General features: G+C 44.9%; 1 protein-coding gene across 17 annotated transcripts in view; it reads left to right on the forward strand.

The window, feature by feature from the left end:
- ST7 (suppression of tumorigenicity 7) overlaps window positions 1-9,766 on the forward strand; it is a 297,160-nt gene extending 287,394 nt beyond the window's left edge. For 8 of the 17 annotated variants that reach the window (XR_016230708.1, XR_016230710.1, XR_016230711.1 and 5 more), the window contains 2 exons: window positions 1,721-1,860; window positions 9,411-9,766. Coding sequence is in view for 11 of the 17 variants with exons in the window: in XM_051847996.3 (XP_051703956.1) it covers window positions 1,721-1,860; window positions 9,411-9,506 (236 nt within the window). In the remaining 6 variants the exon portion in view is untranslated. 17 annotated transcript variants of the gene reach the window in all.
- The last annotated feature ends 16,901 nt before the right edge of the window (window positions 9,767-26,667 follow it).

Consider the following 26,667-nt stretch of genomic DNA (forward strand, 5'->3'; position numbering starts at 1 on the left):
GAGCCCTGCGAGTGTAGTAAGTATTCAGACGCCAGCAGTTTGGAGCCAGTCCCAAACCCCCGGAGTGGTAGCATCTGGGTACAAAACTAGTGTGCTGTCATCAGGTTGAGGCAGCAGAAGATGCCCCCCTCGTTGGGTTGGTAGTCAGACTGGATGTGAGAGGTGCTCTCTGCAACGTGCTCCTCATTGTCCCGGTTGTAGAGTAAAAAGGCTTGGTGCCTCTCACGACATCATGTTTCCTTTCCGAAATCCCTGCTACGGGCCCAGAGTTTACCTTTTGACTCCCTCTTCAGGGAGATCCCTGCTGAAGTTTCAGTTTTCCGCTAAGAAAGACAGTTTTCTGAAAAGCACAGTGTTTTTAAATGTTTTAATTGAGTCCCACGAAGTTTCCATGGAGATAGATTAGCTATTAGAACAAGATTACAGAGTTTGTAAAAGAAACTCCACAAGGATAACCTTTAGAAGCCTGAACCAGGGAATCCTGGCTCCCATTTATGTCAGTGAAGGCAGTGGTGCAAATCTGTGGCCCTCCACGTCCTTCCTGGCTTGGGGGTGAGGCTGTGAGGCAGGTTGCTTCCTATATTTGGCACACGGAAAGGACAACTGTGGTCACGTTCAGTTCTGAGGGCAGTTCCATCCCGGGTTTGAATCCTCACCCGGATTCCAGTAGGCATCCTGGTCTGTGCTTTGTCCCTCCCAGATCCCGTCTGCTCTGTGCTGGGCAGTATGGGTTACTAGTTAAGGCTCTAGTTAACGAGAGCTGCGTGTTGGAGGAAGGGCCTTTGGAGCCTGTATGTCCTGGGGAACGTGGGTCCCTCAGGTGCTTTCGGTTAGCGTGGCGCTGGTGCCCACCTGCCGTTTCCCAGCCACTCCCCCAGGGTTTCGGCCCCAGCAGGTCGTCCTTTCTCCTCTGGCCAACAAACAGCACAGCACACTACAGTCACAGGCAGCCACTTAATGAGCAGAAAGGAGGAGTTGCTTCTCATGGCTTTTGTGCCATAGCTTTTTGATTTCCCTCAAACCCAATATTTGAAGTTTAAAAGTCATGAAAGGCACCCTAAAGAGCACCTGTTTTGTTTTGTTTTGGGTGATTGTTGGAAGTATATTTATCATCAAGAGTCTCCTTCAATTGGGCCAGATAACCCTGAGCAGCCTTGACCCTTACCCCTTGCAGGTTGAATAGGCCAGCATGTGAGGTCCTTGTTGAATGTCTCTGTCAGGGTAGTAACCTCCACTGACATTTTTAGAGTGTGCCAGGAAAAAAATACAAGATAAACTAGCATTGCCTCATTATAATGACATGACAAAATACAGGAAGGTAAAAATGTAGACCAGGGATTTTTTCCCCCAGTATACTTGCTTTTGTATTTTCTAGGTTTTGTACAATGGGCATGTGTTTTGAATAAAGTTTGGTTGTTTTGTGGAGAAAGATTGTGTATTAGGCGTAGATGGCGCTACTGTTCTTGCCCATACATGTGCAACATCACACATTGTCCCTATCAAGCCTCTAGCTAGAGTGCTGAAGGTTGGCCGTGGACTTGGGAGAACCACATAGGTAGCCTAAAGCTGGGTCAGTTGATGGCTATAGTTTGCCAAGTATCCAACCATTTTCATTCCCAGCAGGGCTAGCCAAATCTCCAAAGAGTCAGTCCCAGCATATAGAAATTCCCCAGGGATGCATTTCGCAGTTCTAATATGTCCCCTTTGGTCTTCTCCACAGCTTTCCATGAAGTCTCAGTTTACCCAAAGAAGGAGCTTCCCTTCTTCATTCTCTTTACTGCTGGATTGTGTTCCTTCACGGCCATGCTGGCTCTCCTGACACATCAGTTCCCGGAACTCATGGGAGTCTTCGCGAAGGCTGTGAGTGTTGGCCACGAGGGAGGCCTCAGGGAACAGACAGGGAAGCCAAAGGGGGCATATTGGAGAAATTGGGGATTGCCACACAGGCGTGCATATGAGCCCGTGGAGATCCATTGCTCACTGTTCGATGTTCGTTATCACCAATGGAACCGCAAAATTAAGGGTCAGGAGATAAAGTGGGAGTTGTGAGTGCATGCCTTGCCTCATTTCATGAAACCAGTTCCCAGCAGTTTCTTAAAAAATGCTCAAGGTCCAAAAGGATGGATAGAATAATTTAAAGAATGTTAGCTCATGAAAAATTTGTAGGAAGTTGTTCAGCTTGGTTTAAATTGAATGACATTCTTTGGCTACTGTGGGTCTTTCCTTCATGAAGGATGAGATTTATATTTTCAATCAATAGTTTTTTTTAAATGGCCACAACCATTTAGCTTATTTGGGGGATGAACTGGGAGGGCATGAAGGCTTCTAGTAGTCAGTGCTATGCTTCATGGCAATCAGACATGAGCAAATGCATCAAGAGGCTCTACGGAGGGATGCAGAGAGGAGCTTTAGTAAGAAAAGCCACCTGCTTGGACAGCCAGGAGCCTTTGTCCCCTTGTTGAATACTGCCCATTTTAACCTGGCTGTGCAGTGAGGGTAAGTGTGCTGATGTGGCCACAGCTGAGTTTCAAACAGAAGGAATATGGCAGAGAGTTACAGTTGTTGCCCTGGAATTCCAATCAGATTTCAAGGTGAGTGTACTCAGAAATGATCATTTCTAACTTGGCTGGGTTGATTTAATCCCTTTCCAGATGATTGACATTTTCTGCTCGGCAGAGTTCAGGGACTGGAATTGCGAGAGTATTTTCATGCGTGTTGAAGATGATCTGGAAATGCCGCCGGCTCCTCAATCTCAACATTTCCAAAAGTGAACTCATCACCCTTCTCCCCCCACCACCAAAACAGTTCCTCCTCCCGTATTCCTGACCTCTACCAGTGGCCCTGCCATCCACCCAATTAGTCAAGCCAGCACCTCGGCAGGCCTCCCAAATTCTGCCCTCCCTCAATCCCTGCATCCCATCGCTCTCGGCCTTCCCAGCTGTCAGTTCTAACCTCCTAAGCAACTAGGCATCCGACGAGTGTGATTTCCCTCTTCCTTTTCTCCTCCTTGCCCCACTGCATCTCGTTCAGGCTAGGTCCTTGTTACTTCTTGCCTGGACTCCCCCAATGGTCTTCACTGATCTCCTTGCTTCTAGGCTTATTCTTTGCAGGTCTTTCTTCCATACTGACAGAAGAATGATCTTCCTAAATTGAAAATCTGAGCATGTCACTTCGCTGCTTGAATTTCTCCAATGGTTTCCCACCCATTTCAGGATCAAGTCCCAGATCTTTCGCATGGCCTCCAAGGCCCTTTATCATCTGGCCCTTGCTTGCGTCTTCAGCCTCCTCTCTCCCAACTCTTGCACTGACACTGCTCTTCGAGCAAATGAATTACTCACCATCCTCAGCCGCACCAGGAGCTTGCACAGCTCGGTGCCTTTGCACGTGCTATTTGCATAGAATGCTCTTCATTGTCACCACCCCATCTCATCCACTCTACTAACACCTCTTCGTTCTTTCATACTCAGCTTTCTTTAAATGTCTCCTGAGCTGAGGCAGGTGTCCCTGTGTGATCCCACAGTATTCCATGGATACGTATATTATCACATTTATTATACTATGTATTATAATTGTTGAAAACTTGTGTGTCCATCTATAGAATGTGAGCTCCTTGAGAGCAGAACTGTGTCTTCCTCATCTCTGTATCCCCAAAGCTTTGCACAGTGCCTTGCACATAGATTTTTAATAAATGATGATTCAATAAATAAACGGTAGTGGTCTCTGCAGAAAGAACCAATGTCAAGATCAGAGAAGGTTCACCATTCCTTTTCTTTTTTTGCGCTTAGAGTCATGGACTCTTAGAGTTGAAAGGACCTTAAACAGATTGCCTTCAACAGGAACGCCCAGTGGAGGCCTTCTAGACCCATCTCGAATACTTTCAGTGATGGGGAGCTCATTGACTTAACAGCAAAGCCATTTCGTTGTTGAATTACTTGGAATTCTTCATGATACTACTAAAATCTGCCTCTCTTACATTTCTACCTATTATTTTTATTCTGCCAAATAATTCAACTTTCTCTTTGAAGTTCTTAAGACAGCTCATCTATTCACAGCCCCCTTCTCTTTCGTCCAGGCTGAATATTTTAAATTTCCTTAAGTCTTCTGTATGTGATGGATTTCTAACCTCAGTATCACCCAGATTGCCACCTTGGATGTTGCTTAGTTAATGGGTCTGCACTGTTTGTTATTTTCATCTACTCTCTTACCAATCTCTGAGTAAAAATAGTTGCCAAAATTCTGAAGTTAAAGTGTAAGCTCAGTGGAATGTGAATACGAATATATGTACATTAGACAGTTACCATTCCACCTTGTTTCTCCCTTACACATGTTTTAGAGCATATTTGTGTAAGAATGCCTTAGGTCCAACAGTGGTGTAGCACTTGGGAGTTTGGGTTAAGTACAGAGATTCACAGCCTCCAGTGTGCATAGATTTCACCTGGCCATGCCACCAGAAAACAAGAATCTTGAGCGTTAATCCCTAGGAAGCTGTATTTATAACCAGGCCCAGGGGATTCTGAGGACGGAGGTTGGTGATTGGTCTCAGCAACGCCGAACCTTAGAGCAACCGTTGGCAGCCATGTGCTGGCAGAGCTGCTCGGTGACAGCGTCACGGGACACAGTGGTTTCAGTCTGGCTGTGCCTTGGAGCCACTGAGGGCACTTCACAGTGACTGATACCTGCTCCCACTTCAGACTTGATTGGTCCAGGGCACAGCCTAAGGTTGTCAGAGGCTGGGCAGTGACTCAGACTGTGTGACCAGGGCTGAGAACCAGCACACTGAATGACATCACTGATCGCCCCGGAGTTTAAGCAGCAAGAGCACTGGGAGGGGAGGGGCTGGGGTGGGGCAGCTGGTGAGTAGAAAACTGCGTGGGTGTGCAGCCCTCTCTCCAGAGTCCTGGATAGGCACGTTTGTAATGGAGGTTAAAGGAGAGGCCATTATCCTCGTTTACTATTTCCAAGCCTTTGGTTTTTCACTCCAGGAGCAAATGATTTTATGAAACATACATCCACCTTTAGGGTCTGCATGTTTCTCTGTGATAGTTTGATCAGTTGTCCGTAAGTTTCAAAGGTCATTTAAGTAGGCTTGCTCTGGAGCCTCTGAGTGGAGGCTCCCATTCATCTCGTTAGGGTCTAGCAGTCTCCAGCAGGTCTGGGGAGACTTGTGGGGAAGGAAGATGGATGGCCTGAGAGAGACAAGCCACACCCCGGCCCCGCCCCCAGCATCTTCTCCGCATCCTCCTCACTGTCACTGCATCAGGCCCATCCTGAAGCCCCCACCCTGCACCCCACGGGTTATCACAGCTGCCCTAAAGGCCATTTGCAGCTTGTGAAAATGATTTTCTCAGCCTTCTCCCGAGATAATGTCCCTGGGATAATGACTTGGAGTAGAGGCAGGCAGATTGCACTGCCACCCGCCAGGCTGCGCAGCCTGGGAACCCTGCAGTGTGTTTATACATTGGTCTGCAGCCAGCAAGGAAGCTGACAGTGACGGGAGAGCCACTGGAAAACAGTCAAAGGAGAGGTTTCAACGGCCGCCCCGCCCCCACATGATCAACTTCAATGACTTAGGACCAACTCTTCCTAGAATGTTTAGGTACCTAGATAAGGCTGCTCATATAAATAAGTTACACCCAACTCACCCCTCACAGAATGCAGGAAGGTCCCAGTCTGACCTTCTGCTCTCAAGGGCCCCGTCCCTATCCCTCTGGTCTCTCTCCTCCCCGGAGATTGAGCTCCCTGACTTCTGACTCTCATCTTCACTTATAGGCCCTGACCTCTTTGAAGTCTGATATTGATTACAGTGAAATGTCAATTGTCTGATGGCACCAGGGCACCTGGAACGTATTCAGATAAGCAGAGGCATTCCGGACGTGCATGCAGCCTGTTGGGAGCCCTGACCTCCTTCTAAGTGATGCTGTTTCAGGAAAAGGAGGATCAGGCGATTGAAGTGTCACTCTCTCTTTTTTATTAGCTGAGTTGCTTTTTCTCACCACACGACATTGATTGAATTATGGGGCGCTTTGGTTAGAGATCTGACCGTGTGTCTCTGCCCTCTGAACAGAAGTTTTCGACATTGAGATAGATGGGCTGTTTCAGGGTTGCCTGGTGTTGCTCATTCAGACTTAACTTTCCAGGCAATAAATTTCTCCCCGAGTCCAGAAGTGTATGTGCCGTTTCTCTTCGTGTATTGGTTGGGTCTCAGGCAAAGTTGTAATGACTAATTTTCAAACGTGTGACAAAGTACAACTAAGCATAGCGAGCAAGGCATGCCCCTTCAAACTTTTAAAAATGCTACCAGATGAAGGCCGTGGGTGTTTATCTGGTTACCAAATGGAAGTGTTTAGGAGCTTCGGATGCCCTACTAGCGTGTGCGCTTCCTCCTCGTGGTGTGGGACGGAGAGGAAGACGTGGGGCAGTGTGCTAGGAAGAAGGCGGCTTATTTGAAGACAGTAAATTAGGCTCTCTAGGATAGAGTTCAAAGGAGTCTTGCCCAATTCCCCAAAGAATGGAGCATCCTGGATGTGAAGGAGAGACGTAATGCATTCCATGCATTTTAGACATTGGGACTTAATTCTCTTGTGAAACCTTGTTGAGAATAGCAAGTGTCATATAGGACAGAACAGTCCGTTGCGTCTCACTGTGCAGCGTGGGAAGAGCTGGCAGCTATGGATGTCAAAGAGAGTGGAGCACTCCTCTTGATTTGGGGCTTTTTTATTCAAGTTAAGTCAGTGCCCAAAACAAAGCAAATCAAGAAAAAATGCCTTTATCTTGAACTAACCCTGTAACATCTTCCCATTTATTCTGCACCTGAGGTTGAGGCGCCTGATGTCCCCACATTCTAGTGTGTGATGACTTTGAGGGACACCTGTCCTCTGACTGCACTGGCTCATGCCTCATATCCAGCAGTTCCTTCCCCACTCTGTCACAAATTCAGCAGTTCTGAATCTGTTTTTGGTCAAGTCTTTAGGATACGATAACTTCACCAGCAGTATCTCCTTGTTTATTGAGCCCCATCTTCTAACACCTGTTGGAATCTCTGGCTTATCCAGACCACTTAAGCACTTATCTCCTCTTAATAGAGTTGAGTATTATGGGCAAATGCTATGGTTTATTGAGCCTTGTCATTTTCTGATTATATGTGTGTGTATGTGTTTGAAAGGGACATGTAATACAACACATCCATAACTGTGTATATACACAAGGGATAAAAGTTCATGGGAAATGGAATTAAAAGATAGCTTTATTTTGCTGCAAAAAAATTTGAAATCCATGCATATGAGGTCTTTTAAAAGTTCATAGAAAATATGCAATTTCTTTTAGTTTTGTACCGAAATAAATCATTGAATTCCATTCTTCTACAAACTTTTTGAAGTACCTTCATATATATATGTTTATGCTTAATTCTAAAATGTTACCGTAGTGGAAATTTCAGCACTAGGCTTGTTCCACATTCATTATCTTCACATCACCAGGATTTTACAACTACTTTCAGAGGCAGCTGGGGCAGTAAGTACTCATTTCTGGATTCAGTGTCTCCATCATTGTCTCCTAACTGCTTCAACAATGGTACCCAGTCTACTTCTAAAATGTGTAAAGAGATAGGTAGTCCATCCAGTTGGGTGAGCATCCCAAGGACATCAAAAACTGCCACACACTTAACACTCGTCTGAAGACAGGACTTCCCTGCTTTTGCTCAAGCACAAACATGGCTGTCTGCTCCTTAGCTGCAACCCAGCCTCACGGTCAAGGCCCTCCCAGCCGCCTCCTGACCCACTCTTAAACTCAACCTCTAAGTGTATCAACTAAACAGAGCCACTTTGTCTCTGCTGGTCATCTCCTTTGCTTCTCCTTTTCTGTTGAGGCTGTCTGTTGAGCCTGTAGGGCCCACCCTGCTCATGTTTTTCATCCATACCCCATCTCTATCTCTTGATTCCCCAGCCATCCATTGGGATCTCTTGCAGTTGCCTCACTTACATCTTTCAACATTCCTTTTCTGAACCTTCCTGGTACTTTCTTTGGGCTTCTGTCCTGTGTGGCTATCCTGCTTGGCCAATCTGGTCATTATTTGGCTCTGCCAAGGTCTTAGTGGCCCTGCTCCCTCCACCAGTGGGCCTTGAGCTTCTTCACCAGGGTAGGGAGGTGGGGGCATTGTCCTCCAGGCTCTTACACTTGCCCAGGGCTCAAGTGCCTTACTGAGTAAATATATTTAATTGACATAAACGATAGATTGGAAGTGGATTCCAAATTTACAGTAACCTGAGTTTCCTTCATGCAAATCTCAAACTTGGTGATCAAGCTATAATGTGTTACAGGCCTTCTCAGTATGCGTTCTACTTGTCTTTAAAAAAAAGAAAAAAGAAAAATTCTGCAGTCAGTGAATTTGGGAAACTTGCCCACCATACGTCTTCTTGAGGACCCAAGATCCATAAAATGTGTGACCAAGCATACATAGCATCATTAAGTGTACTCTCCACTGAACTTGTCTGATTGCAGAACCACATCCCCTCTGCACGTGATACACACGCTCTGTATTGTCCTGTGGGCAGTTCTGGGAGGTGTAGACAAAGCTGTGCTGTGAGCAGGGGATTAGGAGAGAGGATTCGACAGTTGAACCACGTGTTGAACCAGAGTGGGATACTTTGGTTCTGAAGAGAGGTCAAGGAGACCGTCCATGTACCCTTCTCTTCCCTGAATGGGATGGGGCCACCCCCTACTACCACCAAGAGAAGTCTGACTCTTGAAAGCCGTAGCTAATGAGCATTATTCTCTACATGGAAAGAAGAAGGAATTTAGTAGCCAAATGGTGGTCTCTGAATGGTCGCTCAGAGCAGCTCTTTCAACAAGACACGTCCTGCCTGGAATAGCCAGCCTGCTGCTTTCCCTGCAGCTCCTGGGGTGCCTGCTGCCACACAGCTGGTTCGGAAATAAGCAGGGCTGCACAGGTGTTTGAGAGACAACAGGATCCCAAAGCAATTTACGTACAACAAACTTGACTTTGTAAATTGCCACTTCCACTTAAAAGCGCTAAACTCAGATGCATGGGCAGGTGGTCTAAACTGTCGTCTTTCCAAAGTCTTCAGCCCACCTTGCCACCCATCTGTCATGCCTGTTTGATGACACCTGTCATCTTCATGGGCAGCCAGCATATCCCAAAGCTGAGTGGGTCGACCTGGGCACCGCAGGCCAGCTGTCTGCGGACACTGCTCCCTTATCTCCTGGGACAGGTGGCGGGGGCTGGAATGTGGCTCTGCCCATCAACCAGTGCTTCCTATAAAGGTCAAGATGAGATTGCAGCCTACAGACTTGCATAATACAGACTTGGGATGCACGCATGGGTCGGAGAGGTGCGTTGCATGTTTGTGGACAAGGTCACCCCTGACTGCCCTGTCTTTCTGGTTTCTTTGCAGTTCCTCAGCACTTTGTTTGCCCCCTTAAACTTTGTCATGGAGAAGGTGGAGAGCATCCTCCCATCCAGCCTGTGGCACCAGCTCACACGGATCTGAGGGAGCCCACGCCGCTCGCTCACCTCGCCCCGCTGGCTGCTTCCTCTCTTCCGTGCCCACTCCTCACGGACGGCGGGAGAGCGGGAGGCTGGCGGGGAGGGGAAGCCATCCCAAGACGGCAGAGTGTTCACGGACTGTCCCTTCCGTATTAAAGGCTGTTTGGTTGTACACAATTCATTCATGTTCAGTTCTATTTTATTTTGCCTTCAGAAAAGAAGAAAAAAAAGTCAAAAATAAACTTTTGTGTATTGCAGCAACAAGTTGTGTGTTCCCGTGTCTTCCAACCCTGCAAAGTGTTGGTGTCCCAAGGTCAAACCTACAGATTTACATTTTGTTTGCCAGGGACCCAGATCTGCCGAGGTTCTCTTTGCTGATGGAACTCATCTCAGCCGGCCAGAGGAACCGCTCACAGTCAGTGACTTGGAAAATGGAATTTTGGGTTCAAAATTGCTCTGTTTTTCACCCCCAAACTGAATGTCTTCCTAGGCCAAATGCATGAAAAGAAGCTTCCAAAATGAATGGCAGACAGCACTTATATGGCTTAACAGGTTGCCCCAATTCAGAGACTCTATCCAGGATTAGTATCCAACTCTGTCATTCCAGGAATCATTTACATTTTGCTTTAGAAAACTTCTCCCGAGAAGGAAACTTCCAACAAGAAACTACAAATCCAACAGTCCAAGTAGAAAACGACCACTTTTCCAACCTTGCCATCTTTACAATTTAATTAATTTATTTGAAAGGCACAGAGACAGAAAGAGATCTCCTATCCGCTGGTCTATTTCCCAATTGCCCACAACAACCAGGACTAGGCTAGGCTGAAGCCAGGATCCGGGAGCTCAATCCAGGTTTCCCCTGTGGATGGCAGGAACCCAAGTACTTGAGCCATCACCTGCTGCCTCCCAGCGTTAGCACTGGCAGGAAGCTGGATCAGAAGTAGAGTAGCTGGGCCTCAAACCAGGCACTCCAGTATGGGATGTGGCCGTCCCTGGTGGCCTCTTAACCAGAGCAGCGATGACCCTGAACGTGGCCATTTTAAAAATCTCCTCCCATGAGGGTACGTTTTATTTATTTTTTCGATGTTTGCATTCCTGATGCTCCAATGTTAGCATTCTTTGAGTATTTTAAACCAAAATGATTGTTTGTCCTCACGCCTTTGAAAGCCTTGCCCATGAGTCATACCTTGCTTAGCATCTGACTCTCCTTCAGCAAAAAATGAGAAAGATCAAAGAAATAGACTTGAATTCTATTTTAGAAGTGAAACGTAGCTCTATTTAAGTCTCAGTGCAATACCTTAGAAAAACCACTGTCCTTTACACAGTCTATTTCCTCTTTTCTTCTGAATCCTAAAGCTTTGCCCACCCGTGTGAAACAAGCACCTTCCCTGTGGACTTCCTGCAAGCTCCTAGTTTTATCCAAGAGGAAAGTCAGGTGGGAGATAATGTTCAGGTGCGCCAGGGCTTCTTAAACTTTTGGCAAAATTTTTTTTGTACCCACTTTGTGCTTCTGACTCTTGCCCTTCAGGAAAGCTCCTAGCATGAGGTTGAACCCCGTTTTTCAGTCCAGTAGTGCTGCTCGTGAGGACAGAGGCCGCGTCTGCCTTCTTGACCTCTCTATCTCTTCGTTCCCCAACACAGCCCTTGATGGAGCAGATGCTCAAATGATTGGAATGAATGTGTGAGAGAGGTATGATAGGTACAAATAAACTTTTGCCCATGTCCAGAGGAGAAAGAGTGGTCCCAGCTGCGAAGGGCCAGGGAAGCCTAGGATTGTAATTCTGAGGTGCATGCAAGAGGAGCTATAGGGCACACTCTTTGATTCAATAGATGAGGGAACCAAGAGATTTTGACCTGGCTGAGCTGCGACTCCAGGTTGTGATAAGTATTAGATGAGAGGTGTAAGAACCTGTAGGCATGGGAAATAGAAATGGGTCAAAGTAAGTTGTTACAAACCCCAGCTTGCCAGAAATGCAGCAAAGAAGTGTAAGATAAAGATTTAAAAGTGCCTAGTGAATTTCATAATCAGGACCTCAGACAGTTTCATGGAAAGGAGAGGTGGCAGTTAGACTTCAAGGGTAGAAGGAATTGGAGGATGAATGTGGAAGAAATATGGGGGCAGAATGAGTCATGGGCGCATAATAGAGACTGTTGGAGGAAGGGCCTGTGGACTAAAATGTTGTGACCCCAATGCTCCCTTTCTTCCGCCTGCCCCCTCAACTCCTCTGCCCAATGCGTGAGCACGTCACCGCCCACTCTTGCAGGTCTGGCATCTTTGGGCCTGATACCAGAGAGGGTGCTCCTTTGCCCACTCTGCCTTGCTTTGTTGTCCAAAAGGAAAAGCATGCAAGCCCTCTTTTATCTGAAGGGTTCCATGCAAATCTGCAGAGACATGGAGCAGAAGAAACCAAAACGGGAGTAAAGTTGGTTTTATGATGATCATTTTTATAGGCTTCTTATACTCTGTTCATGGTCTGTGGTTCCTGACTTCTTAATGAGATGGCAACTGGAAACCATGCCTCATTCTCCCTCTCTGCTTTTATTTCCACTTGAGGGTGCATCAAAATCCATTCTGATAGGCTTTTTTCTGGGAACATTTGTGCTGCTAGCAGGGCACTGAGTGTCCCTTAGCCTCAGCTTGTGTGTCTTTGCTGGAATCCAAATGCAAACTTTCTGAATTACATATCAGCAAATGGAGTCTCGCAATGTACACAGGAAATGATACAGTAGGACCAAATGGGATGATCTCTGGGTTGGTTTAACTTCTTTGATCAGTTTTTGTCAATATCCAGGTTAGTCAGGCTTCACAAAAGAATCGGGGAGCCTGCCTGCCAGCGTTTGAATGGCTCGCCCTCCAAGATGCATGCAGTAGCTGAATCCCAATTGTGAGGTAGTCAAGAGGGCGACAACTTAATTTGACTGCGTTGCTTAGAAGTGGGGCCTTTGGAAGGTCAACAGGGTAGAGCCCCTGTGGTTGAAGACTTGCTAGCTTTCTAAGAGAGAGAAAGAGACCAGGAGACACACGCATGTGCTTCCTGTTCCTTGCCATGTGGTGACCTCAGGCCTCAGGGTTTTGTCAGCAAGAAGGCTGTAGCCAGACATAGCCCCTCCACCTTGCACCTCCGGAACTGTGAGCCAAAATAAACTTCTTTACCAACTTCCCAGACTCCGGTATTCTATTATAGAAATGTAACAGAAAGTGGAATAGTATACTTCCACCTTCTTATACGGTCTGGAATAATGAAACACTGAAATTACTTATATTACAGGATTAAGTAACACTCAGACATCAAGCATATGATTTTAGTGCTTTGTTACTGGTAGATTTTGGATCACCTTTCACTATGTGTGGTGATTGGTCCATGCAAACCTTCCTCCTCTGATGTTCAGTTGATTGCGTTTTTTTCTTTTTTTTTAAGATTTAGTTATTTATTTATTTGAAAGAGTTACACAGAGAGAGGAGAGGCAGAGAGAGAGAGGTCTTCCGTCCGATGTTTCACTCTCCAGACGGCCACAACGGCCAGAGCTGTGTCGATCAGAAGCCGGGAGCCAGGAGCTTCTGGGTCTCCCATGCGGGTGCAGGGGCCCAAGGACTTGGGCCATCTTCTACTGCTTTCCCAGGCCATAGCAGAGAGCTGGATTGGAAGAGGAGCAGATGGGACTTGAACCGGCGCTCATATGGGATGCTGGTGCTTCAGGCTAGGGCGTTAACCCGCTGCACCACAGCGCCGGCCCCCATGATTGCATATTTTTCTAGAAAATTACCATTTTCTGTAGGCATACAAATGTGTTATCAGAGTAAAATGAATATACAACTTATATATTTAATCTCTCTGCATTTGCAGGGTTTTCTCTTCGTTTGTAATTGTGTGTATTTTTTGCTGTCTTTCTCCCCTTTTAAAATAGATTTCTTTTAAAGATTTATTTATTTACTTGAAAGTCAGAGTTACACAGAGAGAGAAGGAGAGGCAGAGAGAGAGAGAGAGAGAGGTCTTCCATACAATGGTTCACTCCCCAATTGCCCACAACAGCCGGAGCTGTGCCGATCCAAAGCCAGGAGCCAGGAGCTTCTTCCACATCTTCCATGTGGGTGCAAGGGCCCAAGGACCTGCACCTTCTTCTACTGCTTTCCCAGGCCATAGTAGAGAACTGGATCAGAAGTGGAGCAGCCAGGACTTGAACTGGTGCCTATATGGGATGCTGGCACTGCAAGCGGTGGCTTTACCCGCTATGCCACAGCACTGGCCCCCTAAAAAAGATTTATCTATGTAATCTGGATCTTTCAAAGAAACAAATTTTGGCTTATTAATTCAGTCAACAATTCTTTTTGTTATATCTTATTTTTTTAACTTTTATTTAATAAATATAAATTTCCAAAGTACAGCTTTTGGATTACAGTGGCTTTTTCCCTTTGACTTCCCTCCCACCCGTAACCCTCCCATCTCCTGCTCCCTTTCCCATCCCATTCACATCAAGATTCATTTTCAATTCTCTTTATATATGGAAGATCAACTTAGTATATATTAAGTAAAGATTTCAACAGTTTGCACCCACACAGAAACACAAAGTGTAAAGTACTGTTTGAGTACTAGTTATACCGTTAATTCACATTGTACAACACATTAAGGACAGAGATCCTACATGAGGAGTAAGTACACGGTGACTCCTGTTGTTGATTTAACAATTGACACTCTTGTTTATGGCGTCAGTAATCCCCCTAGGCTCTTGTCATGAGTTTCCAAGGCTTTGGAAGCCTCTTGAGTTCGCTGATTTCAACCTTATTTAGACAAGGTCATAGTCAAAGTGGAAGTTCTCTCCTCCCTTCAGAGAAAGGTACCTCCTTCTTTGATGGCCCATTCTTTCCACTGAGATCTCACTTGCAGAGATCTTTCATTTAGGTTTTTGTTTTTTGTTTTTTTTTTTGTTGTTGTTGTTGTTGTTTTTTTTTTTTTTTTTTTTTTCCAGAGTGTCTTGGCTTTCCATTCCTGAAATACTCTCATGGGCTCTTCAGCCAGATCCAAATGCCGTAAGGGCTGATTCTGAGGCCAGAGTGCTGTTTAGGACATCTGCCATTCTATGAGTCTGCTGTGTATCCTGCTTCCCATGTTGGATCGTTCTCTCCTTTTTAATTCTATCAGTTAGTATTTGCAGACACTAGTCTTGTTTATGTGATCCCTTTGACTCTTAATCCTATCATTGTGATCAATTATGAACTGAAACTGATCACTTGGACTAGTGAGATGGCATTGGTACATGCCACCTTGATGGGATTGAATTGGAATCCCCTGGCACGTTTCTAACTCTACCATTTGGGGCAAGTCTGATTGAGCATGTGCTAAACTGTACATCTCCTCCTTCTCTTATTCCCACTCATATTTAACAGGGATTGCTTTTCAGTTAAATTTGAACACCTAAGAGTAATTGTGTGTTAATTAAAGAGTTCAACCAATAGTATTAAGTAGAACCAAAAAAAAATACTAAAAGGAATAAAGTACTAAGTTGTTCCTCAAAAGTCAGGATAAGGGGCCGGCGCCGCGGCTCACTAGGCTAATCCTTTGCCTTGCAGCGCCGGCACACCGGGTTCTAGTCCTGGTCGGGGCGCTGGATTCTGTCCCGGTTGCCCCTCTTCCAGGCCAGCTCTCTGCTGTGGCCAGGGAGTGCAGTGGAGGATGGTCCAAGTGCTTGGGCCCTGCACCCCATGGGAGACCAGGATGAGTACCTGGCTCCTGCCATTGGATCAGCGCAGTGCGCCGGCCACAGTGCACCAGCCACAGTGACCATTGGAGGGTGAACCAACGGCAAAGGAAGACCTTTCTCTCTGTCTCTCTCTCTCACTGTCCACTCTGCCTGTCAAAAATTAAAAAAAAAAAAAAAGGACAAGGGCTGATCAAGTCACTGTTTCTCATAGTGTCCATTTCACTTCAACAGGTTTCCTTTTTGGTGCTCAGTTAATTATCACTGATCAGGGAGAACATATATTTGTCCCTTTGGGACTGGCTTATTTCACTCAGCATGATGTTTTCCAGATTCCTCCATTTTGTTGCAAATGACCGGATTTCATTTTTTTTTTACTGCTGTATAGTATTCTATAGAATACATATCCCATAATTTCTTTATCCAGTTTACTGTTGATGGGCATTTAGGTTGATTCCAGGTCTTAGCTATTGTGAGTTGAGCTGTAATATTTTATTTTATTATTTTCAGTTTTTACCTATTTGCTCTTCCTGGTGTCTCTTGTTTATAAGCATTAAATTTTTTTGATAAGGAACATATGTAAGCCTATAAATTTTCCTGAATGTTCCATACCTTCTGCTATCAAGGGTTCTCCTCCTCATTCTTTTCTGGAAATTTCTGTTTGGTTATCCTTTTATTTAGGAGTGATTGCTTTTGGATGTTTCCTGGTAACTGGTTCTCTGTTATTGCCTCTTAGGGACTAATTTTTAATGTTACTCTGTTCTATCTATTGAAAACCTCAAAGATGCTCAACTGCCTGCCTCCAAGGGCAGTAAATACCAAAATGTCACATCTGTGAGTTACTCCTGGGTAAACTTTTCTGTCTTATTTCCATATTAAAAAAAAAAAAAACCTCCATCTTTCTTCAGTGTGAAACTTTGGGGGCAATGTCACACACTCAAAAGTGTCTGTGTCCCTTCCTCTGGTTCTTACTCTTCTCCTTGCCCTAGGGCCACACACTTCAACTTGAAGCACAGGTGTGGCCATGTTGACAGGGAACAGAGTGGACACAGGTAAGGAGGACTGTGGAAAAGCTCTAAGAGGCTGAATGACATCCTTGTCTTATGCTCTGCAATAGTGACAGCTTGGGTATACTAGGAAATTGAGATTCTAAAAGGAACTGGGTGTTTGGGAGATCTTGACAGTTAGGACCAGCCTTGAAAGGTCTAGTCTTATAGTTCTGGGTGCTGAGGGCCAAGGATGAGTGAAGCCAAGCAGCCAGGAATGTCCAAGCCAAGGTGGCTGCCCCTCATCAGGAGGGCTCAGGAAAACTGCAGGGTCCAGGAGAACAAGAAACCAGCAGGTGATCTCTCTAATTTCCTCCAGAGGGATATCTACAAGTCTCTAGCAGGAGCCAAGAGGGCAGAACGGAGGCAAGTTCTCTTCCCTTCTCTCCAACTAGTCTCCTGTCAACATCACAGCCTTGTGAGTCCTTGAGGCTTGTGTGTGACCAACCATTGGAAGAAAACCTCTGGAATAGAAAATTTCAATTTTTCATCATTGCACGGCAAGCCAGCCTCAAGATGGTATGTGTTTATCCAAGAAGGGTAGTTACAATTTTATATGATGCACAAGGATTATAACTTTTAAATGTGTTCTTTAAAATTGTATGCTTCCTGCTCTAAGACTCTGTGTCACCAAGGCAGCAGGAAATTTCATCTCGAGCTTGAGCAGGATTGCCCACCTCCAAGCGGGTGAGCATTTGGAAGGTTAGTGTTCTGGTTGCTTCTAACAGCACAGTTTCCAGGCTCCCAACTTATCTGAAGTTCTCGGCACACGCAGGCCCCAGGACCTCAAGGCTCCCACGCCATGCCCCCCATGTGCACCACATTCTGCCACCCTTCCCGAGGTCTGGGTGTTGCCTCTCAGCCTCTCCTGCCCCTGTTCTGGACACACAGGGCCTCCTGCCATGAAGACAGACCCCTCCAATCACAAACTCCTCCAGGCTGCCACCGCTTTCTCCCAGAAAATGTACTGGGGCCGATAACTACAAGCTTGGGACTCCTGCTTGAAATGTCAAAAGGGAAGATGCAGGGAGAAAATATGATTAACACATCAAACAATATTTTGGCCCCACAAAGGAGATATTCTTCACATCCAGAGCAAATTGGACTTATTTGTTCACTCTTTCCTTTATTTGGCTGGAATTTATTGAGGACTTCCTGTGAGCTTGGGATAGCATTACGCTCTCCCAGTTGACCTCAAATGCAGTGCTATTCACAATGTTTTCCGTGTGCATTTATTCGTCCTCCACTGGACCACCAGAAATTCTCAATCCACATGATGGCCTGGTGGCCTCCATTATTTGGGGTCAGCTGTCCAGAAGCTCCTGCAAGCATTCCTTTTGGTTTTCAATGGAGACTTCACGGCCTAGATAGTCTAAGCCTGATAGAGGCTTAGACTGCTGTGTAGAAATGGGACTGGACACAGAGCCGAGATCTAAGCTGATAGAAGGAGTGTGGCCACCCAGCGAGGCCTGTCTGTCCAGATTCTTCTCTGCCTCTCTGGACAGCATTCCTTCCAGCAGGTATGGAGCACAAGCCTTGCTGAAATGAGGGTCTTATCTTCTAGGATCAGGCAAGGTGGGTCAGAGAATTTCTTGACAGTCTGCTTCAAGACACAAAGGCAGGAGATTAGTGTATATTTTTAGTTTCTATGACCTACCTTGGGGAAGAAAATTCCAACTTCTATCACCTTCCCCAGGAAAGAAGAGGAGCAGGTGTAAAGTGGGTGGGAGACAGTCAAGGAAAGTGGTCTTTCCTTCTGAGGCCTGAAGTGTCCAGCGTGATCATCTTTACCCTTTATTTCTTTGAAAAAGTCCCATAAAAGCTTCAGGAACACAAGAGGCTATGACTTTAACAAAAGATACGCTCATTGTTCTAGTCATTTAGCAAACAACTAGGGCCAAAGAAGTTACGTGCCAGAAACCATGGACTCTCCCCCAAAAGCCCTGTATATATTATATGTGTGTGTATGTGTATATATATATTGTGTGTGCATATATATATTGTGTACATATATATACACACATATATGAGACTATAAAGATATATATAACCATGTAATATATAACATGCTTAATATATCCCTTGTTTAATAATAACCATGTAATATATATTGTCTTCACATTATATATTATCATATATATCATCTTCATGTATATGTACATATTTACATATTCCATGGTTTTATATCTATATATGTATCACCATATAGGAATTCATCTTCATATCCTTGTGGTCTAGAACTTTGTATTCTGTGTTCTAGAACATAAAGCTCAATAAACGTTGGCAGGAAGGTAGAACCGACAAGATGCTAAGGATAGGATATGATGTGAAACCATCACATTTCTGTAGAAGTGCAGGAATTATATTTAGTATAATTATTGAAAGGGCAGCCCCATGAGGAGTTTTGTTGAAAGAAACTTTGCCAAATAAGGTTTTGTCTGGGAGGTACTTGATATGTTGTATGAGTTAGCGTTCCCCAGTGGAATGGAATCAATACACACACTTACACGCACACATGCACACACCCCTCTGTTGGTCTGCAAGCTACAGACCTCGGAAAGCCAGTGGTATAATTGAGTCTGTGACTGGAGGGCTGAGACCCACGATGCAAAGCCCACTTCACGGGCAGGAGAAGATGAAATGAGATGTCCTCACTCACGCAGGCAGGCAGAAGAGGGAAGACGGTGCCTTCCAGTCTCTGCCCTGCCTTCTGCTCTGTCTGTCCCTCCTTGGATATGCCAGTGCGCAGCCATGTCAGGGAGGGCAGTCTACCAGGTCCTCTGATCCAGGTGCTCACCTCTTCTGGACACACTCAGAAACGCTTGCTCTGGGCCCCGTGGCCCACTCAAGTAGACATAAAGTTAACCATCACATGTGCAAAATTCCTTGAACCTAATGTCATCACCCTGTACAGGGCAGGCAGGGGTGAGTCATGAGCTGGGTTGGAAGCCCTTGCACACGTGGGCAGTGGCCAGAGAGCATTGCCCCAGGGTGCTCGTCTCCTGCTTCTCACTCCCCGACTATTTCACCTCTAGCTGGAAGCAGATTATGTCTCAACTGAACTTTAAGCCTTCGGAGGGGGTGCTGTTCCTCAAATACCCCAGAAAGGTTCAAAGCTGGGTAGATCTCAAAAAAATGCACTTTACATTTGTTTCCATATTGTGGCCATGTGTGTTATGATAGGAGATCAGGAACTCACATTTATAGATTAAATCATTTAGGCATTAAAAACAAGTGTGATGCTGTGGACCAGACAGAGAAAAATTCAGACCCGAGTTTCTTCTACACACTGGCCCACTGAAATGCTTTTGGGGGATGCACTGTGTCTTCATCATACTGTTGCAAATTCCCAACGTCAAAAGCCGGGAGAAGTCTCATAATAAAGGCACCTGCGTAACCCAGTTCCTCTGCTTATAAGATCACAGGATGTGCTCTCCCTTAGTAAAGAATGCTCATGAACATCTCACATTGGAAAACACTGGACCAGATGCGTGCTGAATGAAAAGGATGGTTTCACAACAAGGCACGTGTTCATCCTGAGACCTCATCTGTCCTGACCAGGTCAGGGCCGGCTGGACAGAAATCGGAGAGGCCTCCCACGCTGCATCAGCATGAAACCCTGCTGTGCTTCTTACCTGGGCCTAGTGGGCTCTGTGTCCTCCTCTGGCCTGCCTAGGAGGTCTAGCCACAGGTTTTTGTATGTTGTTTTTTCATGTGCAACTGTTTGTTTTCAAGTTGATATTTTGAAGTATATATTCAAAGTATATGTATTGCAAAATAGTTAAATATAACTAATTTAAAATGAATTATAACAGGCAATGCAAAAGGTTTATAGGAAATAGAATGAAAAGATAAGTTTATTTTGGCACATCACTTAATTTTTTAAAAAAAAAAAGATGGAGTGAGAGAGGGGAGAGAGAGAGGGAGGGAGAGAGAGGGAGGGAGAGAGAGAGAGAAAGGGAGAGATGGAGAATGAATCTTCTATTTAGTTCATTCTCCAAATGTCTGCAATAGCCAGGGCTGGACCAGGATGAAACCAGGAACCAGGAACTCAACCTGGGTCTCCCATGTAGACAGTAGGGAACCAACTACTTGAGCCATCACCTGCTGCTTCCCAGGGTGCATATTAACAGGAAGCTGGAATCGCAAGTGGAGCTGGGACTGAAATCCAGGCACTTCAGAAAGGGCTATGGGCATCCCAAGCAGCATCTTAACCGGTGCACCAAATGCCAAGTCCTGATGCATCAGTTTTGTGGTGACAGTACATAATATCCACTTACTTTGCATTCTTCAGGAATATGCAATCATCACTAATCGCAGTCACCTTGCTGTGTGATAGTTCTCTTGAATTTATTCCTCCTATCAATGGGAATTTTGGATCCTTTGGTCAGTGTCTCCCCTTTTTGCCCTCCTCTGTAACTGCCTCAGCCTTTGGTAACCATCATGCTACTTTCTACTTCTGTGAGATCAGCTTTTGTTTTTAAAATCATAATCACCACCTTTTTTCTTAATTTTAATTCATTTATTTTTATTTATTTGAAAGGCAAAGAGACAGAGACACGGACAATTCTGCCATCTACTAGTTCAGCCCCCAGATGGCCACAACGGCTAGGGCTGAGCAGGCTGATGCCAAAAGCCTGGAACTGGGTGTCCCATATAGCTGGCAAGGACCCGACTACCTGTCGTCACCTGCTGCCTTCCAGGGTGTAGACTAGCAGGAAGCTACACTCAGAAGTGGAGCTGGGTCTTGAACCTAAGCATTCTGATAAGACATGTGCATTGTAAGGGGTGTCTCAACTGTTGTGCCATGCCAAATACTCTCCCAGAAATCAATTTTTGAGATTTCACATGAGTGAGATCAGGTATTTGTCTTTCTATGCCTAGATTATTTCACTTAACAGGTTAATGTTGTTGCAGATGACAGTATTTCACTTTTATGAATACATCATATTCTATTGTGTTCATATACTGTATTTTGAGCCATTCTGTCAATGGATTTTTAGGTTGATTATGTATTTTGGCTATTGTGAATAGTGCTGCAATGAACACAGATATTTCTTCAACAGACTGACTTCCTTTCCTCACTCATAAACTCAATGGAGGGACTGTTTGCTCATATGATAGTAATATTTTCAAGTTTGTGAGGAAACTCCAAGCTGTTTTCCATAATAGTTGCACTAATTTGTTTTCCTACCAACTGTATGTAAGTATTCCCTTTTCTCTACACCCTCTCCAACACTTACCTTTGTCTTTTTTACAGTAGCGATTCCAAGTAGGGTAAATTGATACCTCAGTGGGATTTAGGTTTGCATTTTCCTGATGGTTAGTTATGGTGAGTATTATTCCATGTACCTGTTGGCCATTTGTATATCTTCTTTTGAGAAACATATCTTCAAGTCTTTTGCCCATTTTTAACTGGATTATTTGGGGGGTTGCTATACAGTTGATATTCATATTTTGGATATTAACTCCTGTCAGATATATTGTTTGCCAATACTTCTCCCAGTGCAGAGTTTGCCTCTTTACTCTGGTGCTTCTTTCCTTCGCAGTGCAGAAACTTTTATTTTATGAATTCCTATCCAGCTCTCTTTGATTTGTTGTCTGTGCTTTTGAGCAAAATCTTATAGAATGTACTTCAACACAATAGAGGTTGGACACGACAGACCCACAGCTAACGCCATGAATAGGGAAGCATTGACAGCTTTTCCTCTACTATCTGGATCAAGACAAGGATGCCCACTTTTACTGTTTTTTTCACTGTGGCACTGGAAATCCTAGCCAGAGAAATTAGGCAAGAGAAAGGCATGCAAGCTGTAAATGCAGAAGGATAATTGTCTTATGTATGGAAAACTCAGTCTCCACCAAGATGATTAAAATTAATGAAGTATTTTAGTAAAGTTGCTCTGTACAAAATCAACATGCAAAAATCAGTAGTATTTCTATATACTAATAGTGAACCAACTAAAAAATGAAATCAGGAAAACAATCCCGTTTATAACATCTGTCAAAAAAAAAAATGCCTAGGAACAAGTTTAACCAAGAAGGTGAACGAGATCTACATTGAAACTAAAAAACATTGATGAAAGAAATTGAAGATACCCATCAGTGGAAAGATATCCTGTGCTCATGGATTGGAAGAATTAATATTGTGACCTACAAATTCAAGGTAATCCCAGTCAAAATAACAATGACATTCTTCACAGTAGTAGAAAAATTAATTGTAAAATGGTACAGAAACACAAAAGATCTCAAAGCCTTTAAAATGTGCATAGATCCCAATACAAAGTGGAAAACAAAGTGGTGAAATTAAAGACTGGGAAGTGGTACAATTTAAGCATTCTTTCTCTAGTCATATAAGAAAAATCCAAGGGCCATTTCTGAGGGAACGTAAGAGCTGGCTTTTTGGCTGCGGTGATCAGTGGGTACCCACCACTCCCCTGTGGCCTGATCCAAGCAGAAGCCCCTGGAAGCGGGGTGTTCAGAAACCCTCCCACAAGTCCCAAGGCCTTTGGGTCTTAAATCTACCAAATCACATTTTACCTGATTATTTTTGGAAGCAGGTTAGTGACAACCAGGACAGTCCCTCTGCAATTAGAATGTGATGTCAGAGTGAGAAAATCCCCTGTTCACTGGGAACTCCCACGTCACTCATTTTGTATTAATGATATTTATTCTCCCTTGTTGTTTTATTCTTAAAAAACGGCTCCCCTGGTTGCAATGTTATGTTAAGCATATTACATGTTACTCCAAAGTCAGTTCATATATTACAGCTTGTTCTACTCCTGGGTATACATTTCTGAATAGCTCTCCCTCCAACAGTCACAGTTCCACATTAAATATGGGCTGCAGCCTGAGAAAGTTGTCTCTTACAGCCCTGGCTTCTTGTTTTCCCTGGAAGTGGTTTCCCCTTCTATTTTATTCTCCCCAGGAAAGATGTGCCCTCTGCTAAGAAGTCTACCTGGGGCGGGTGGGCAGGATTTTGCTCCAGGGTTTGGGGAGGGGAAGCCAGGGGTGGCAGCTGTTGAATGCTTGCAGCTTTCGGTGGGTGCCGGCAATGGCTTAACACGGGATTGGGGAGGCAGAGTGGGGGGTGCCTGAAATCGTCAAGATCATTGGCAAAAAGCCACAGTACCTTCCTTCTGCAACATTAACTTGATTTTTGTGCTCTGCTGTCATCCAGTGTTTCTCTTCTGCAGCTACCATGCTATTGATCACTGGCGTGGGAGCATTACTGATAGTTTCAGGAGTTTTGCTGGATGCCCCCTATGTTGTCACTGCAATAGAATCCACCATACATATTTTTATTTTTGCTTGCTGCAGGATCCAATAATAAAGCTCAGTGAGTCACTTGGTTCTGTATTTGCTTCCTTCACTCATTCATTCATTCAACATACATTATGCACTGGGCTCCACCTAACTCTGGGACTATGTCAGTAAGCAAGTGCAGCCCCAGAGTGCTCATCATCCTTGTGGCCTCTGGTGAGGTCCACAGTCCTCGGGGAAAGTGTCCCGCCTGTGCAGGTCCTGGGGCAGTCCTCACATGGCTGATGCCAGTCACCAACAGCAAGCACCCACTTCCCTGGTGCGGGACTTTGGAGTAGGAAGCAAGTCACATTAGACAGCCCATGTGCCTGTCCTGCCCAGGGGCTCATGAAATGACCCTCCCAGACCCTAGAGGCTCTCAAAGGTGAGCTACTTGGAGCCACTTTTCTCCTGTGCAACTGGCCAATTCTGATTTACTCCTCAGCTTTCTTTCTAATGATCTTAGCTATTGCCCAACACCGGGAGAGGCCCCAGGCACCTCTGTGTTAGAAGATAAGGAGGAATCTTCAGAGGAGAAGCGACTGCCACAGGGCCAGGACACAAGAGTCTGTGGAGCTCACTGCTGTCTCCTAAAGCAGAAGACCGGAGACCCTTGACAAATGAGAATCAGATTGCGTCCAAAATACAGCTCAGCCTCTTGGCGCTGTCTGTAGCCATATAAGGAACTGGCCAGGAGCTGTTTATCAGAGGGGTTCTTGGGGGCAAAGAGAACCCACAGGTCACTTTAATTAGCTGAGCAGTCCCCAGCTCTGATGTGCCTGCAGCTGTCACCAGGAGGGGGGATGAGCTCTTCCAATGGCACTTTTATTGCAATTTTTTTTTGTGCAGGGGCTGCAAAGGGCACCATTTCCTCTCAACTCCTCTGAGCATCTTTGCAAATATTTGCATAGGATCTTGGACTTCAGAGAATACTAGCATATAAAAATAGCTGGACTATTGATAAGTAGGTATTTTAATCAAATCATATCAATGATCGTTGATCACCATGATGGCCAGTGATGCACCAAAAAGATCATTCAGAACCAACCTTCTTTTCCTATTTGATCTAAACAAGAGAAGGTGAATTAGACAGCTGCACCTGCTCTTCATTTACCTGCCTTGTTCAACCGTGATCTTATCCATGTTCAACTCCAAAGCCCAAGCGACCCTACAGCATCTATAGCCAGACCAACAAGTTCCTTTTGGGCCTCAGTTAGAAATGTTTTCATACATGTAGATCTTTAAGATGCATGTATATTTTCCTTCAAAAATATCTCTACTAGCCTTTTGTTTCTTAAAAGTCTAATCAGAAGGGCCAGCATTGTAATGTAATGGGTTAAGCTGCCTCCTGCAATGCAGTTAGTGCATGTGGGTGCTGGTTTGAGTCCCAGCTGCTCCACTTTTTATTTTTTTAAAGATTTGTTTTTTTGTTTGAAAGGCAGAGTTATACACACACACACACACACACAGAGAGAGAGAGAGAGAGAGAGAGAGAGAGAGAGAGAATCTTCCATCCACTGGTTAGTGAACCAAATGGCTGCAATGGCCAGAGCTGGGCTGGTCTGAAGCCAGGAGCCAGGATCTTCTTCTGGGTCTCCTACGTGGGTGCAGGGGCCCAAGCACTTAGGCCATCTTCTGCTGCATTCCCAAATACATTAGCAGGGAGCTGGATCAGAAATGAAGCAGTTGGGAATCAAACCAGTGCCCACATGGGACGCTTGCACTGCAGACAGTGGCTTTACCCATTATTTCACAATGCCAGCCCCCTAGTTGTGCCACTTCTGATCCAGCTCCCTGCTAATATGCCTGGGAAAAGCAGAGGAAGATGGCCCAAGTAGTTGGGCTCCTGCACCCACATGAGAGTACCCGATGAAGCTCCTGACTTCTGGTTCCTGGCTCTGGGGTGGCTCAGCCCCAGCCATCGCAGCTGTTTGGGGAGTGAACCAGCAGATGGTAGATCTCCTCTCCCTCTCTCTTTGTATCTGCCTTTCAGGCAAATAAATCTTTGAAAAAAAATCATCTAGCCAGATACTTAAGAAACACGTGGGTTTTTGAAAAATAGGTCTCCACTCATCCCATAACCAGTCTTCTGCCACAGGAGAGACAATTGAACTAAGCTTTGCGATATTTATTTCAGCTTCATCTCTTCAGGCTCTTTTTACTAACTCTCTCATGAAGGATAGGAATCCTGAAATCTGATTTGATTTGCCCCATCATATATAGGAAGCTTTTTCAAAAATTCTCCCTCTGTTAGCACCATTATAACAGCCCTCAGAACTTCATATCATAATATCTCTCTATTCCTCTTACTAGATTATGAACAGATCCGTCTTTGCCTTCCCATTGTTAACAGAGCCTGTATGGGTGGTGACCAGCAAATGTTGAGTACAAGGAAAGAGAAAGGAGGCAGGGAGAGGTGGTTGGTTAGAGTCCTAGAGAGATTATTCTCCCAGGCTGAGTCATGAATTCAGCCCCAGTATGTATGCCTGGGGCACTGGGTCACTGTGTACTGTGCAGTTCAATAGTGGGAACTGAAATGTTGCATCAGGTATTTTAGAAACAAATGACTCCTGAAAATTCTCTACACATGTGAGTGGTGAAGGGCCTGACCAAGGCCTGAGTCTGGGTGTCTTGAGGAACCCCATCTCCTTGTTTCCCCACACCTCCCTCATAGTCCTCATCTCCCATAAAACACAGGTTTCTGGAACCTGTAGCTGTATCAGGAAGCTGCATCAGGAAGGCTAACAAGAAGCTCTCAAAGGGAAATTAAGAAAGAAATCCCACTTATTGTTGCATCAAAAATAATAAAATACTTAGGGATAAACTTAACCAAATGGAGGAAAAGATTTCTACACTGGAAACTGTAAAACGTAAGTCAAAGAGTTTAAAGAAAACACCAATAATGGAAAACACATTCCATGTTCATGAATTAGGAGATTCAGCATTATTAAAATATCCATACTACTCAAAGCAATCTACAGATTCACTGTATTCCCAATCAATATTTCAATGGCATTTTTACATAAATCAAAGAGGCAATCTCAACATTCAAATGGAACTGCAAAGTACCCCAAATAGCCTGAGCAATCTTGAGAAGGACAAACAAAGCTTGGAGGTATCACA

The sequence above is a fragment of the Oryctolagus cuniculus genome, chromosome 3 (genome assembly GCF_051225735.1).
Source record: "Oryctolagus cuniculus isolate XC-2025 breed Fujian yellow rabbit chromosome 3, ASM5122573v1, whole genome shotgun sequence".
NCBI lineage: Eukaryota > Metazoa > Chordata > Mammalia > Lagomorpha > Leporidae > Oryctolagus > Oryctolagus cuniculus.